The sequence below is a fragment of the Perissodus microlepis genome, chromosome 10 (genome assembly GCF_051167445.1).
Source record: "Perissodus microlepis isolate ML-2025 ecotype Zambia chromosome 10, ASM5116744v1, whole genome shotgun sequence".
Lineage (NCBI taxonomy): Eukaryota > Metazoa > Chordata > Actinopteri > Cichliformes > Cichlidae > Perissodus > Perissodus microlepis.
The window spans coordinates 20,060,719-20,076,315 of record NC_140470.1 but is presented as its reverse complement, the minus strand read 5'-3'; the positions used below and the strand labels follow the sequence as shown (position 1 = coordinate 20,076,315).

The 15,597-nt window shown below is 42.7% G+C and overlaps 2 protein-coding genes across 2 annotated transcripts; both read right to left on the bottom strand.

Moving 5' to 3' along the window:
- Positions 1-225: 225 nt before the first annotated feature.
- On the bottom strand, positions 226-4,626 carry cd248b (CD248 molecule, endosialin b). Its single transcript, XM_084940595.1, has 2 exons — positions 3,337-4,626; positions 226-2,164 (listed from the first exon to the last, which is right to left on the bottom strand). Exons 1-2 carry the CDS (start codon positions 3,767-3,769, stop codon positions 438-440), a joined length of 2,160 nt encoding a protein of 719 aa, XP_084796721.1. The 5' UTR covers positions 3,770-4,626; the 3' UTR covers positions 226-437.
- A 2,469-nt stretch (positions 4,627-7,095) lies between these two features.
- Positions 7,096-15,422, bottom strand: LOC146379372 (CAAX prenyl protease 2-like). Its single transcript, XM_084940591.1, has 8 exons — positions 15,245-15,422; positions 15,070-15,172; positions 13,762-13,845; positions 13,118-13,196; positions 12,861-13,028; positions 12,365-12,436; positions 12,180-12,242; positions 7,096-12,083 (listed from the first exon to the last, which is right to left on the bottom strand). Exons 1-8 carry the CDS (start codon positions 15,352-15,354, stop codon positions 11,863-11,865), a joined length of 900 nt encoding a protein of 299 aa, XP_084796717.1. The 5' UTR covers positions 15,355-15,422; the 3' UTR covers positions 7,096-11,862.
- Between the last annotated feature and the right edge of the window lie 175 nt (positions 15,423-15,597).

Here is a 15,597-nt window from a genome sequence, read left to right as displayed (position 1 = left end):
AAGGGTCAAAATCCTACAAACTCGTTGGGCTATGACTCAACAGCGCCTCCTGCCCTTCCTGACAGCCCTACACCATCTCCTCCTCTTCATTTCTGGCCCTGATATTGAAAATTTGGCTTCGGAAAAATCAGCAGTCTTTCAGCTGCTTAGCACACAGAGCTATAAAACCACAACCACACATTCTTTCCTTTCATCTTCATTTAAACCAACACAAAGCACACAAAGTTTTTTCAGTTTTAAAGGTTTTTATTGAATTCTAAAAAAAACAAACAGACAAAAACAAAACAAAAAAATGATGGCAGACTACATTATTTACAAAAGCTGTGCAAGAGGAAAACAATGAAAAGTTTTCTTGATGAGTGGATAGCAGTTTTAGACAAATCTTAACAGACATTTGCATTTTAAGGACATCCGTGTCTGTTTGATTATTTTTGGTTTCATGCTTGGGTTTTCACTTCCCTCCTCTCAGGAGGCGTTGTGGGGAGTATCCAGCGATAGCAGTCTGAAAAGCGAAGGCTCTTGTCCACAGCACAGCTGGTGCAGTAAACAATCCCCAGAGCTAGCATTACTACCAGGAACACACACAGGGGCACCAGGAGGGCCACGAGCAGCCAGCTCTTGTCGTGCTTCGGTTGACCTTCAGCAGACTCTGCTTCTGCCGTAGCTTTGACGCTAGCTTCTTCTGCACCATCCATGTTAGGTTCCTCTGAATTTGAACCATTTGCAGTGTCCTCTGCCACACCTGGACCAGAGTCTCTACTTCCTGCATCAGCATCCACGCCATTATTAATTTCATTGTCTATGTTGCCTTTTTGCGTCGGGGACGGGGATGTCTGATATCCCCTGGGTGGCAGGGTGTCCCACTGGTTTAGGTGATTTCCTGACCTGTGAGACCCATCAGGGGGAAGTCCTTCAGGGGCCTCTGTCACCCAGTCAGCATCAAAGTTGGTGTCAACTTCAAAGTTTGGGTCAGGAGTGAATGAAGAGGACCAGGGAATATCATGGTCAAAGATGGCTACATGAACAGAGTTACCAGGGTCGGGGGTCAGAGTAGAATACTCTTCGTCTTCAAGCGAAGACTGGCAGGTGTGTCTGTCTAACTGCAGGTCGTAGCCATTGTCGCAGAAACACTCGTAATCTCCGATGAGGTTGAGACAGTGCTGTTGGCAGGGCGACCCCCTTGCACACTCATCTATATCTACACACTCTCCTTCGCTGCCCACCTCATAGCCAGCGCCACACACGCACCTGAAGGACCCCACTGTGTTTTCACACACACCCTCACAGCTGCCATCATCGAGGCATTCATCCACATCCACACACTCGCCCTCGTCGTCTGGCTGATACCCTGAAAGGCAGGTGCAGTGGAAGGTACCTGGGATGTTGACACAGAGCTGGGGACACGGTCCTTGCTGACATTCATCTACATCGGAACACCTGCGGCCATCTGGAGCCATTTGATAGCCTGGGGGGCATGTGCACCGAAGACCCCGTTGGGTCTCCACACAGTTATACTCACACCCCATCTCCACACAGGCCGGGTTGATGTGAGGCAAGTCGGTGGGACCTGCAGAGTCAGATAGCTCAGGTGGGTTGGTTTGGCTCAGCGTGTCAGGCTTGCAGCGGTATCCATCCTTATCTACTGTGAAGCCCTCAGAGCAGTAACAGTAGTAATCTGTGTCTGTGTTCTGGCAGTGCTGCTCACATCCGTGGTTCTTGCTACACCAGTCTTGGCTCTGTGGTTCCTCAATGGGTGGACAAAGTGGAGAATCGGTGGACCAGCCCACTGTTTCGTCGTCTCTCTGGATGCACAGAGCGGTCTTCTCAGTAGGATCTGGATTTCCGCCGTCTGCAGGGCATTGCACGGTGGCCACAGACCCAAATGGCACATGAGTCAGCAGACTGCTGACAAGGTAAAATGGGGTGGTGTAAACAGGTGGACCTCTACCCTCATCTTCAAGAGGTGGGCACATGCCTTTGTAGTTGTACTGGCAAACATAGCCATTCAGTGGAACCGAGCAGGAGCCGTCAAGCCACTGGAAGTTTTCTTCGCTCTCACGCCCGCTCTCAGATGTATGAACAATCATGGAAACGCAGCGATAGACTCCACAAGTTGATGGGGAGTATTCTTTGAGCCAGTCGGTGAACTGGACATTCTGGTCTCCTGTTGTAAAACACAAAGACAAAGATTAAAAAAATAAAATAAAATAAAATATGCAAGTTTACTGTGTATTTGAGTTTTAAGAGCTACTTGACACATTTAAAGGATGACCTTTATCATAAATAAAGATCCCATATTTACAGTCTACATGTGCTGATATTGTCATATTTGGAAAATGTTCTGTGCAGTCATTAATCGCATTCAAATGTGTATACGTGTGTGTGTTTGTGTGTTTTAAATTTGCCTCTAGGAGTCGCCAAAGTCAAAACAAAGTCTGACTCACAGGCACTTAAAAAAACAAACAAAAAAAAAAAAAAAACGCCACAGCAAAATAATGTTGTATTCTACCCCCCACAAGAGTGGAGGTGGGGGGTGGGCCCAACAAAATGATGGGGAGGTTTGCCTCTAAGCTGTTCTGTTAACAAGCAGGCTGCAGAAATGCCTGCAATATATATTTAAGGAGTTTGTTTACGCTCTCAGGAATGTGCTGCAGTGGTACAACCTAGCACAACCGTAAACACTGAATCCAAGGTTAACTGTATCATATGGAAACATCTGAGTGCACACATATGTACATTTACAACATTCCAGTTCCTCCACAGTAAATAAACTGTTTGCAACAAACTAGGCAGAAAAGTCTGCATCTGCAGTTACCTTAACGGGTGTGAAGTCTTAGTATCTAGTTACCACTATATGGAAAAGAGAGCAAACATGGTTTTGTAATTTGGTGACGCCAGTCCTGTAAATTATGACTGAAGAATAATAAAAAAGGTTGCATTTCTCTTTGGATTTGATTTCCAACAGAAGAATAAGGCAGACACTTTGAGTGATGATAAAAAGTGTCTGTTTTTTAAGTGGGTGAGGTTTCCATAATGACTAAATCAGACTGAGGGGTAGCAGTGAGGTCAAAAAAATGGATTCCACATTGTCTACTGCACCAGCTGTGTCTGTGAAACAAAAGTAGTTCATCTAAATACCGTCCAGCCAGACTGGCCGAGGTATCAAAGTCTGACAGAGAGATTATAGAGGAACATATAGCGTGACACCTGTAGGTTATAATTTAAAAAAACGAAACATATCAACATAAAAGTCTATTCAAAAACTATTAAAATGGTGAATGGATGTCAATGTTATAAAGAGTGAAAGCTCAAATTTCAAAAAAGATGAGACTTTGCCTGTGACCCAGACGAATCCTCTGAGCGGTCGGGTGGATGAACACTGACGTGGAGGTCTGTGCAACCCAATCCAGAGGTAAAGCTTTGACTCAGATCCCTGTGTCTCGATGGCTGACAGCAGCTCGTGGACGACAGCCGCAGCTTCTTGGTTATAAATCGTCGCCAAGGTCCCTCCGCGCTCCCGGCAGCTGCGCCCAGCCTCCCTGAAGGTCTTCTTCTGGAGGAAGACAGCGTAACATCCTTCTTGGTAACAGACTCCATCGCTCTCCATAAGCGGAACTTTCTCTGCTGGCTTCTCCCTCTCTGCTTCCTTCAGCCTCTGAGCTTGGCTTCCAGGAGCCAGACAGACCGTCAGCAGCCACAGCACGCATAGAAGACTCATCCTGCTGCAACTGCTGCTGCTTCTGATGATTGTTTGCATCCTCCAAGACATGAAGTTTAAACTACACCAACATCTAAATGAGAATGCCAACCTTACTGTCAAAATAAATACTCCAGTAATGCAGCTGGTTTCTTTTCTGCCCTGTTATTGAAACTCACCTGAGCCGAACTGAGCTTCTATTGTTAGTTTTACAAATTACCGCTTTCCACTCCAGACTTAACTTTTTTTTAAAAGAAATAAATACATAATTTGGTCTAAAGGAGCTATTTGAAGCTATTTTTCTTTGCCTTATTTTATCTGGGATGGCCAGATTCTTCAAAAATTAAGGAACTGCAGTGTAAAATAAATCCATTCAAACTGCCAATACTGCTGCCTCAGATTTTATAAGAGCTTACTACAAAATAGATTGAACTGAAAGTCCGATAGAATTAACCCCAGAATGTCCAATTTAGTCCAGTAGAGTCCAAAAAACAGTCCAGTGAGTTACCAGTAGAGTCCAGAATTTAAAAAAAAAATGATTGAATGGGTCTATCTATCCTTGAGCTAAGTCCAAAATAGATAAAGTTGATCCTTGTATGAATTTAGGTGAATTTCTGGGACAGAAATCTTGCACTGCATCTGATCCTGCTCAGGCTTTCAAGCCTCTGCAAAGTTCTGAGGGAACCTTAGGAGAAGAGAAAGATGGGGGTGGGGGGTTGGGGTGTAAAGGCGGAGAGGCTACGTAGAGGAAAAAGCAGAGGGGGCTGGTAAAGTATGTGAGACTATGAGGGAATAGTTGAGGGGATGATGGGTTAGTGGGGCTTGGGAGGTGGGGAGCAGGGTTGGTATTGAAAACCCTCAGAGTGTGTTATGAAAACCATACGGCACCATTCTGTCCCCCATCTTGCCAATGGCTTTGGACACACGTATGCAGTCTCACACAGCCTTTAAGCCCTGCACAGCATCCACAGGATGGAAAGTGTCTCCAGCATTGTGAGATGCAGAATTTGCCCCTCTTCTGACTCTTTCCCCCACCTGCCTTTCAGATTTTCTTCCTCTCAGTCTGTCATCATCTTTTTCATTTCTCTCTTCGCTTCTATTTTTTTTTTTTTACTCTTTTCTCATTTTCTTCCATTTCCCTCCCTCCTCTCTTTCCCCCGTCTTTCTACCAAGTCCATACCAGCTGGAAGACTTTACAGTCCAATGGAAATATTTGAGTGTGGAACAGAGGTCTACCTGTTGGACTGTTTGTTGGGTTCATTGCTGTTATAAAATAACTTTGAATGTGCACAGATGTTTAAGAGAATGAGTAGGTGTCCTTGTGTGTGTGATTTTGTGTGTATGTATGGGTGTATGTGTGTGTGGTTGCCACTCGGGGGCATATGGAGGAGAGGAAACAGGAAATGCCAGATGTGCATCAGCTTGACCTCTCAGTAACTGGGGAGCAGGAGTGACTTGAGGGGGTACCTCCCGTCACATGATCTGGACGTGATGAGTGGCATGTCTGGAAGCAAAGTCAAACATTGAGATGGAATTTTTCCAAAGAAAAATATGATCTTTCTATTTTTCCTTGAGTTTATGTAAAGAGTGAAGCCAAAGAACATTAAATGAAGCCGACAGCTGCAATTTGAAGATTCAGGTACTGAAGGGAATGCTGCTGATGGGCACAAACAGCTATCAGCTGAAGGTCCACCATGCACAAGACTGCTGAACTGCTGAAAGCTAAAACACTGTATGGATGCTCATTGTGTTTCTTTGTGGCAAGCTTGACCTGCCACATGTCAATTACAAGCAGCTTTATGTCATTGCTTCACTCTCCAACTTTCCTCTTGGTCTGGCGTAAAAAGTCTTTTTGATACAAATTTAAACATGAAAGCATGATTTCACCTCTGTAGCCTCTTAACAAAGGATGATGGGATGGAAAAGTCACACTGCATGCAAAGTTGAACTTATTAGCTACACATTGACTGTGTGGCTAATCCAAGCCACACATCCAAGCCCGTGTTTTCCCAGTGTACAGCAGATGAGTCGGCTGGCTGTGCTGTGATTGTGTTGGCAGGCAGACCATACACAATCTTACTATTCAGCAGTCTTTTCCAGTTATGTAACAACCACTGGAACTTGGGGGAGAACAAACATAAAACCTCAGGATCCTGGCGAACCTAAAGAGCCTTTCGATCTTGTTCCCCACCTCCCTTTCGTCCTTTTCAACATCCCTCATCCTGCTCCTGTCTCCCCACTTCTCCTGCTTTTCTTGGACTACCCCAACACTCAGCTGTTTCTCCCTTTCCTTATTATTCTTTCATTCCCTGTGTCTCTCCTTTATTTTTCTTTGAATTCTTTTGCTTTCCCCCCTCTCCTTCTTCTCCTCAGGTTTAGCTATTTGAGCAACCAGATCAGCAATCTTTTCTCCAGAACCCCAGTTTTCACCCCAAACTTCTGTTTATTCAATCATGGAGCCTGATTAGCCACGCCCCCTGGCCTTATAGCCCCGCCCCAGAGACAGATTCCAGAATTGTAATTGACAGAACAGACAAAACCTCTCCTTTCCATAGCCCTGCGCTCCCAATCCCCCCTCTTCACATTAATCTAAACACAGTGTGTCCAAGACCTCTAATGGAACATACAGAGCTCTTGATTTAATATGTGCCGCCCCCTAGGTCACAGCTTACTTTCTACCTCCTTGACTCCGAGCCGCTTGCCACATATCATTACTGGCTCTGATACATTCTCAGATTCTGGATTCCAAGCAGCTGAACTGTACCTTCCAGCTCCAAAACCTCTCCATTTCATTTTAACCACTAATTAATTTTTTAACAGCCCGGTAGCTGTTCTTGATCTGATGTTCTTCTGTGGCCACTAAACCTTATATGTCTTATATGTATTACACACTTTGGGCTCTTTTTTCCATACGGAAAAGAACATGTGACATGAATTTTAATAGACTGCAAGAAGCTCACATCTCCCCTCAGCAGGTAAATTTTTCACCAAATTCCTAATAAACAAATGCAAATGCCAGCTGAAGCTAAATGCAGTGCCAGTGTTGATGCTTGCACACGGGCACAATGAAAGAAAGACAGAAATCTTACTTTTGTGAACATGAGTGTCTGCACCAAATTCCATTCCAGTCTGAGTTCGTTTCACTTAAAAATCACAGATGTGAAGCTCACGATGGCTTTACAGGGAAAAACAAAGGGATTGCCAAAGTCAGCACAGTTCATGCGGTTAAAACTGTGAACTTTGACCTTCCAGGGATAAGCCAAGACTTCTGGGGACCATAAATATATGGACACTAAATCACGGAATGGAATCCAGTAGTTGTTTGGCTTGAAACACTTAAAAACAATTAAACAGTTACTTCACCTTCACTAGGATCCCTTTTTTTTTAATGTGAAATATTCTCTCAGATGAAAGGAAGAGCCCAAAAAGTGTTATTTTGAACTCGCTGGACTAAACTGTGTCTGTTCTCCCAGAAGGCTGTTGGATGGATCAGTGAGTCAGTAGGATAAATCTGGGCAGATACATTGAAAGAGCCCCAGATGCTTTAGCGGAGCTGCTCAGTGTCAAACAGATCACCCTGCAGTTATACTGAAGAACTTTCAGGTGTGAGTGTGAGAGCAAGGCATTCCTGGCAGAAGAGAGCTCTGCTGGAAATGCCTTCACCCACATGGATTTTTACATTTAAGGACTGGTTGATTTTGCACAAGAATCTGTCAGTAAATGGAACATAGAGTGCTGTATATAGAAACTTTTAATTCTTATGTTGTGACATAATTGAAATATATAAAAACACCTTGCCACCTCCCTCAGTGTTATTTCAGACAGTCAGTAAAATATAAACTTAATGCAAGGCTTTAAATGCTAATAGAGGCTTTTTGGGACTAAACAAATTAGTTATGCCTCTGTTCCTGAGCTCGTCTGATGCCAGTGAAACTGTTTAGTTATTTCCTCATGGTCTTGGGTCACGGGAGTACAGAATCGCACCATTCAGGCCTATTGCAGCATCTGTGCCATATCAAGTAGAGCAGGACACGTCACGTTGTTCATTTTTCCCAACCGCTGGTGTTTTAAGACACACACACACACACACACACACTGAAACAATTAGCAGTGGCCTTGTGGTTAAATAATAGACTGTAGGCATTCCTGGTAATTTCAGTGGAGGAAAAAGAGGATACTTTTATCCACTTCTTCTACAACGTCCACATGCTTCATCTTTCACAGCAGACACAGATGCCCTCCATCCACACCCACACTGTCAACAAATCTATACCACAAACATCTGAACCGACCAGGGTCGCTCTCCAGTTGTTAAATCGAGAGGAGATCAATTCCCGTTGGTTATAGTCTACAATTACTGGATGCATCGGCTAAAAATGTATGGACGGTTTTGACAGCTGCAAGTCGGTAAATAAGCATTGAAGCTATGTCAAAGCAGTGAAGGTGTCTCATTTGATTTTTAACCTTTACGTATTAATAGTTAAATCATCACACAGTGCAAACATCGCCTCAACTACAGGCTGAAAATGCCAAAAAGTTCCTTCATTACTTGCTTACATGAAAAACAAGATAAAACATTCTCCACCAAACTCTGCAGGTAAAAAAAAGAAGCTTAGCATAGCGAAATAAAAAGGAACATGAGTAGCAAAGGATAAGGAGGCAATGATTTATGTATTATTAACTGCAATAGGAGTCAGCTGCATGTACAGAATCACACATGTATAAACAAACCTCAGACAAACAGCGAGTCAAGGTTTAAAAACTGCTGAGAGGCAGAATGGGAGGACAGAAAACTGGGAGAGGATAATTCCTGAAAGATTATTTCTTTACCAGATGACAGGCTCAGCTTTTCCATAGACACACGCATGCACACATGGACGACACTTCTCTGCTCTGCATTTCACGATACAGTAATATTTCTCCAGGGAGGGAGCATTCGTGTGTGCGCGTGTGGGTTTGTAATGGCAAAAGCATCAACTGCGAAAAGAAAGGAGAGGACACAAAAGGAGAAACAAAGAGACAGACGGGCGTCTGATGTGTAGAACAGTCATGTGTCTGACTCATTTCTGCACCGTTTAATATCCTGGAAACTTCACATTTTGCACACATCCACGTCCCTCATTTGATCCGGGCTCATTTTCCTACTCTTTTTCTCTCAAAAAAACTGCTTTTCTAAAGTAAATAAGAAAAAAAGAAGTCTAACCAAAGTAAATCACTCCCTAAAACAATGCAAAAATATGCATTTTTCCTCTACTGTCTTTGTTTAATACTACCAGCAATGAAGCAGGTTCCACCTTTTTCTTTCAGAAGCTTCTTACAAAAACCTGCTGCCAAGTTTGAGTCAGTGCAGCAATGTCCCACAAATTTAGTCGACCTTGTTGAGCTGGAAAGATGCCAAGAATCGCTGAGTTGAAATGTAGGAAAGCGAAGTAGGGAAGGAGCATGCTGACAAATGAGCAGTCTATCCCTGAATAAATAAAGACCTGGAAAAAAAAAGCTTTTTTAATCCTTTTAAATCGGAAATATTCAATCCAAACCAAGTGTGACACCCGTGGCTGACGCTACAACGTGAAAAGGAGATGCTTGTATATCATACATCATGAGCCGTGTGTCATTTTCAGGTGCAGACAGCTGCAGTCGGATAAAGCTACAAAACTGCCCAGCACCAAACACTAAAGGTGAAGCTGCAATGCTGTGGTATCGGCGACAGGATGAGATTGACTTATGAAGTGATTTTGGTTTGGAAAAATGTGTAAAGGTGAAGGTAGGGCGTATTTTTGTTCTATCTCTTTTCTGTGTTTCATTTTGAAGATGATCCCTAGTCCCCATCTTAGCCAGCAGCACTTTGAAACCAGTGTTACTTGCCCAGCTGAAACGTTAGTCAGGGTTCAAATCTGTTAATATTGTAGGTGCAGTATACTGTTGCCTTATGTACACGATTTAATGCCAATTTGAGAATGAATTTGGATGCAAAAGCATTTTGAATGCTCAGTGTAGTTAAACGTGGCCTTAATGAATCCACTTAAGTCAGTATGTTTTTGGATAGAGATGCATTTTTTTGGAGTTTTGCCTCTTTACACCACCACAGGTGATTTTAAATCAAACAATATAGATGTGATTGAAGTCAGATTTTTATTTATTTTATTTTTTAAAGCTTTAATTCAAGGGGTTTAACAAATGTATTGCATTTACCGTCCCCCCATTTCAGAGGGTTGAAAAGTAACTGGGTAAGGGCCAGTCAATGGCTGGCCCTTACCATTGAAAAATATCCCATTTCTTTTCTTTAAAAAACTCTTGGGTTGCTTTGAGCCAGTATCTATTTCATCATGAAGCGCTGTCGAATCAGTTTTTGCAGCATTTGGATGAATCTGAGCAGAGTGTACAGCCTTGAACGCTTCAGTATTAATCCTGCTATTTCTACCAGGAGTCACTTCATCAAAAAAACCTCCACTAGTTACCTGGTTTCACTGAATGCCATATATTATCATATCATAACATTACCTCCACCATGCCTGACACACTGTTTCTCTCCTTCTACTAACATTTCTCTTGCCATCGTTCTGGTAGAAGTTATACTTTGTTTCATCTGTCCAATATTTTTTTTCCTGAACTGTGCAGGCTCTTTTAGAGACTTTACCTCTACCTCCCAGAGAATCTTCTTACATTATTAGATATTGTAAAGTTGTTTTCCTTAACCATGGAAATAATTCTGTCATCATCCACTTTCATCTTCTGTGGTCTTTCAGGTCTGTTGGTGTTGCTGAGAGAACCAGTGCATTCATTCTTTTTAGAAATGTAACAGACTTTTGATTTGGCCACTTCAAAAGTTACAAATTAAACAGTTTGAAACAACTTCCAGTGTTATGTGTGCTACATTTATCATGAAATAACAAGAGAACAGGCCTCAGTGTGGCACGAACCTGCTTATGAGTCAACTGTCCAATTCATTTTTGAGCCTCTGAAAATGGCGAACTGTATATAAAAAATGACTGTAATTCCTAAACAGCCAGTATAATATTTTTGTTAAAGCCTTTGAGTTAAAGCTGAAAGTCTGCGCTTCAATCATATGTTGATTGTTTGATTTAAAATCCACTGTGGTGGTGTGCAGAGGAACACTACAAAAATCTGATCTTTTTTTGCTGCAGGAGCGTCTGTACATGTGGTTAAACAGGCAGCCGTATGCCAAAGGCTGTTTGTGTTCATATCTGCCACAGACCATCTCCTGCGTGTCATTTCCCCCACTTTTCTCCTTTTCCATCTAATAAAGGCTTAAAGAAAACCTTACCAGTTGAAATAGGATTCAAAAAAAACTTTAGTCAAGACCAGAGTTTACTGACTGAAGAACAGCTAAGATATGCATGTAGTACATGTGCAGAAACATGCGTGACTTTACCCCCCCTGTTTTAATTTGTAAACATCTGTCTGACTCATAAATCTTAATTGTCCAATGCAACCTTTAACCATTTCCACAGACCCTGAATGACCTCCTCTCCCTCATCTCTGCTACTTCACATTTTCAGTTTCCCTGGGGAAATACTTTAAGCTTCTTCCCGCTCCACTTTTCCTTTACATTTCTCCTTTATTTTCTCCGCTTTCCTTTTCTCTGCCCACTCCAACCATTTTTCCTCACTTCTTTCTGTATTTACTGCTACAGTCTGACTGTCATAGCCTTATTTGTCCTAATAGCACACGTTTTAGTTGTGCCTCTCACTTTGGTTCCCTTTGTGTATTTTCTGGCAACATCGTCTGTGTTTGTGTCTGTCTCCATCTCTCTGTCTGCATGTGTTTTTTTCTACTGCCTTCCCTTTCACAGTTCATCTGTTTTTCTCAGCCATGCGCACGCGCACACACACACACACACACACACACACACACACACACACACACACACACACACACACACACACACCTCTTTTAACCAGGGAAAGTTGTACTGGCATTGAGTTTCAATACAGTAGGAAATATTTTTGACCATGCAGGAAATGTCTAAACTGCTCTAATCATTCTGCTCTCATGCTGACCCACCCACGCATAGACATATATACATGCATAGATTTTTAGTTTTGTTAAAAAGAAAAAAAAAACCAGCAACTTTTTACATCACAAAATGAAATCCAGAGTAAAAGAAGGAGAGCTGGAGCGCATTTAACTTAATTCGATTTCATTCAGCAAACCGACCCTGGAGGGGGAGCCAGGCTGCAGATGGGAATGGGACCATAAAAGTACTGGTCTGTCAGCGGGAAGAGCAGCACCAGAAACAGCAGGCCTCCCATCAGATATGAGAAGAGCAGAGCTGAACTGTGAGGGTGTTGCAGGGCAGAGCTGATGTCAGGCAGGCCCTGACTGTTGCAAAATGAATGGCACAAAACTGGACCGACAACATGCCCTTAAAAAACAAAACAAAACAAAGATTTCAGATGAAATGGGTTGATTATCGTAGGCTAATGAGTGACCAAAGTATTGTATAGATCACATATCTTACCAGTTCTCATGAATATAAAGGCAGTAAAAGCACCAAAAACAGTTGTGTACAAGAACTGCATCCCTGTGAGAGAAAAAAGATGCGATCAAAGTGCTCAGTTTTAGTTTTATCAGTCCATGTCACATAAAGATGATCAAAATCAAGCTAAAAGAAATGAGTTTGGTTTGCCTTTTCAGCTAACTGACCTGCCACCAGAAGGATGACACTCATGCTCTCTTTCCCAAGGCGTCGCTCCTCTATGACATGGTGGAAATGAGCTAAAATGAGGAAGCTGACATTAAAGGCAGTCAAACCAAATGTAATGTAACACTTGCAAACATAGATTTGGAAGAAAAAATGAGGCACAAAATGCAACATTTATTATTCTCTCCTCCTTGGTGCAGAGGAAGGGTGGCGACTGGATTGGACAAAAGAGGGTGAATATGGAGCTGCCAGGCAAGGAGGAAAAGAGGAAGATCACAGAGAGCGTTCATGGATGTAGGAAAGAAGGACATGCATAGGGTTGGTGTGACGGAGGAGGATGCTGGAGACAGGGTGAGATGGAGGCAGACGACCTGCTGTAAGAAGGGAACTGCTGGAAGAAGAAGAAGTCTCTCGAACTTGGTGTTAAAGTTTAATCTGAAATAGTTCAAATATATGCAAATATGTTTTTTTTTTCTGTTTGAAAACTTTTTCACATACCAACTCCAAAGAACAGTGGAGCGGTGACGATGGCGCCTGTGGGTCCCGTGCAGGGCACCAACATAGGAAGCATGGCCCCTCTGAACACCAGCTCCTCTGTCACTGGTGCCACCACCTGGTTTCTGAGCCACACTGCGTCCCCCGCACACCGCCTCCATGACTGAACATCTAAGAGAAGTGCATGAAAGCACACATGTGCAGCTCTCTGATTCCAGTTAACCCAACACAACATTCAGTTATTATAGAGACAAACGTACCCAGTGCACACTGCATTTCCCCAGTGAAGCCTTTGGGGTTGTCTATAGCGGAGTGAACCAGTGGGCCGAGATAAAAAACCTGACGTGGGAGAGTAAAACCAGTTGTTTATAAAATCTAGAGGATGTAAATTAAAAAAAAAAGATTAAACTGGAAACTACAGGGTACATTTGTCAGTGAGTGGTTTAAACTCGCCCATGGGGATATTACTGCAGAACGCAGACATTTAATGGAAGTTGCAAAGCTAAGCTGAGGCCACGCTTAGCAGGAATGGAAATAAATCTCTGAAATGTCAAGCATGCCTCAGCTAAGCATAAATATATTGTTGTATGAGAGAAATGGGATCTACAGATTACTGTTTGAAGCTACTGAAAAACTCATTGACTATGGTTTTCTTCATTTCTGACAAATCTTATGTTAATGATGTAAATGTAAATAAATCCTGGGTTTTCATCTGTAAGTATTTAATGTGCGCTACATATAAAACTTCAGAGATATTTGTGCCCTCAGTTAAGCAATTTGAAATCAGTACTATTCTTTTCCATCTCTAATGAAGCAAAATGTTACAAATGTATGCTAAACAAAATTTATATTAATATTTTGAATGCAGAATCAACTTAATCAGATATGGGATCCCCTGACTTACCATAGTAAGTAATAAAGGTAATATGGATGCAGCAACCAAACCGTCCATGCGAAGTCCCATCAACTCCCACACAGACACGTCCGCCTGAAGGGCAAAATGTGTTTTAGAAACCGTGAGAATGACGTTTAAACGAGTCACTGAAGTCCTGTGTTTAGGACATTAGCTACTAAAGCCTGCTGTGAGATCCATAATTTCCTTCGGGATTAATAAAGTATTCTGATTCTGAAAATACACTATATTGACTGGGAATGTCAGCAACTCAGCCACCAAGTGGTAGGTCATTTAAAATCATAGAGTGGGATCAGTGGATGCTGAGGCGCACAGTGTACAGAGGTCACCAACTTTGTGCAGAGTCAACTACTACAGACCTCCGAACTTCATGTGGCCTTCAGATTAGCTCAAGAACAGTGTGCAGAGAGTTTCATTGAATGGGTTTCCATGGCTGAGCAGCTGCATCCAAGCCTCACATCACCAAGAATAATGCAAAGTGTCATATACAGTGGTGTTAAGCACTCTGGACTCTAGAGCAATAGAGACGTGCTCTGTGGAGTGATGGACAATCCGATGGAAGAGTCTGGGTTTGGCGGTTGTCTGACTGCATTGCGCCAAGTGTAAAGTTTGGTGAAGGGGGGATTATAGTCTGGGGTTGTTTTTCAGTTGGGCTGAGCCCCTTAGTTCCAGTGAAAGGAACTCTTAATGCTTCAGCATATCAAGACATTTTCATGCTCCCAACTTTATAGGAAGAGTTTGGGGACGAGGGCGACTCCTTCCTGCTCCAACAGGACTGCGCACCAGTGCACAAAGCAAGGTCCATAATGACATGGATGAGCAAGCTTGGTGGGGAAAAACTTAACTGGCTTACGCAGAGTCCTGACCTCAAACTGATGGAACACCTTTGGGATGGAAGAATGGTCAAAAATTCCCATAAACACTTCTTCTGTGGAAAGCCTTCCCAGAAAAGTTGAAGCTGTTATAGCTACATCATAGCAACATCACATTAAACCTTACGGATATTTCAAGTTCAAGTTGAGTTTGAAGAAAAACAAGCAAATACTTTTGGGAATATTGTTCATAATATTTAATTTTAGATGAGCAGTAATCACAGATTTGATTTGATTGGTATAGATTGCTGATGGAAAAGATCCTTTACAAAGGTAGCAATCGGGACAAATAAACAAACAGATACAGAATTTAATGATAGGTGGAGTTTAAATTGTCGCAGAGTTGAGTTAAACTCATATTGCTGAAACTTGTCGGGTCACAAGGTAAATCCTCCAGGGGAAATGTTACTATCTACAGTATACTCACCTTGACATCAGCCCAGTGTATCCATGTCTTCACAACTGCAGGTGACACTACAGAGACCAGCAGCACACTAGCACAGCGACGCTTTATCACACTGGGATGATCCCTGCACGCACAGTTTAAGTTTAGTTGTCTGGCCTAACAGCACTTCTCTCATGCCTGTTGGTGAGCTGTATACCTTGGTGAGCTGCTTCTCCAGACGTACAAACTGCCAACGTAGAGACCAGCCAAGAATAGGCAGCTCAGCAAACCCAGAAAACACCTCGGGTGGGTGTTCTCTACCTGCATGACAAACGTGAGGGTTTGCAATCACAACTTCAGCTGGTTCTCCAGCTAAGCGGCGGCTAACAAAGGAGTGCAGGTTCACCCCGCTTTGGATTGGCTCGATCCTGTCAGTCATTTCAGATTAGTGAGTCCTGGTGATTAGCTGATTAGCTCTAATGCTCTATGAAGTCCAGTGTAAACGAGTGTAAACAAGACTACGTGCAAACAAACATAATACATAACAGTAAATATTCAGTTTTGGTTATG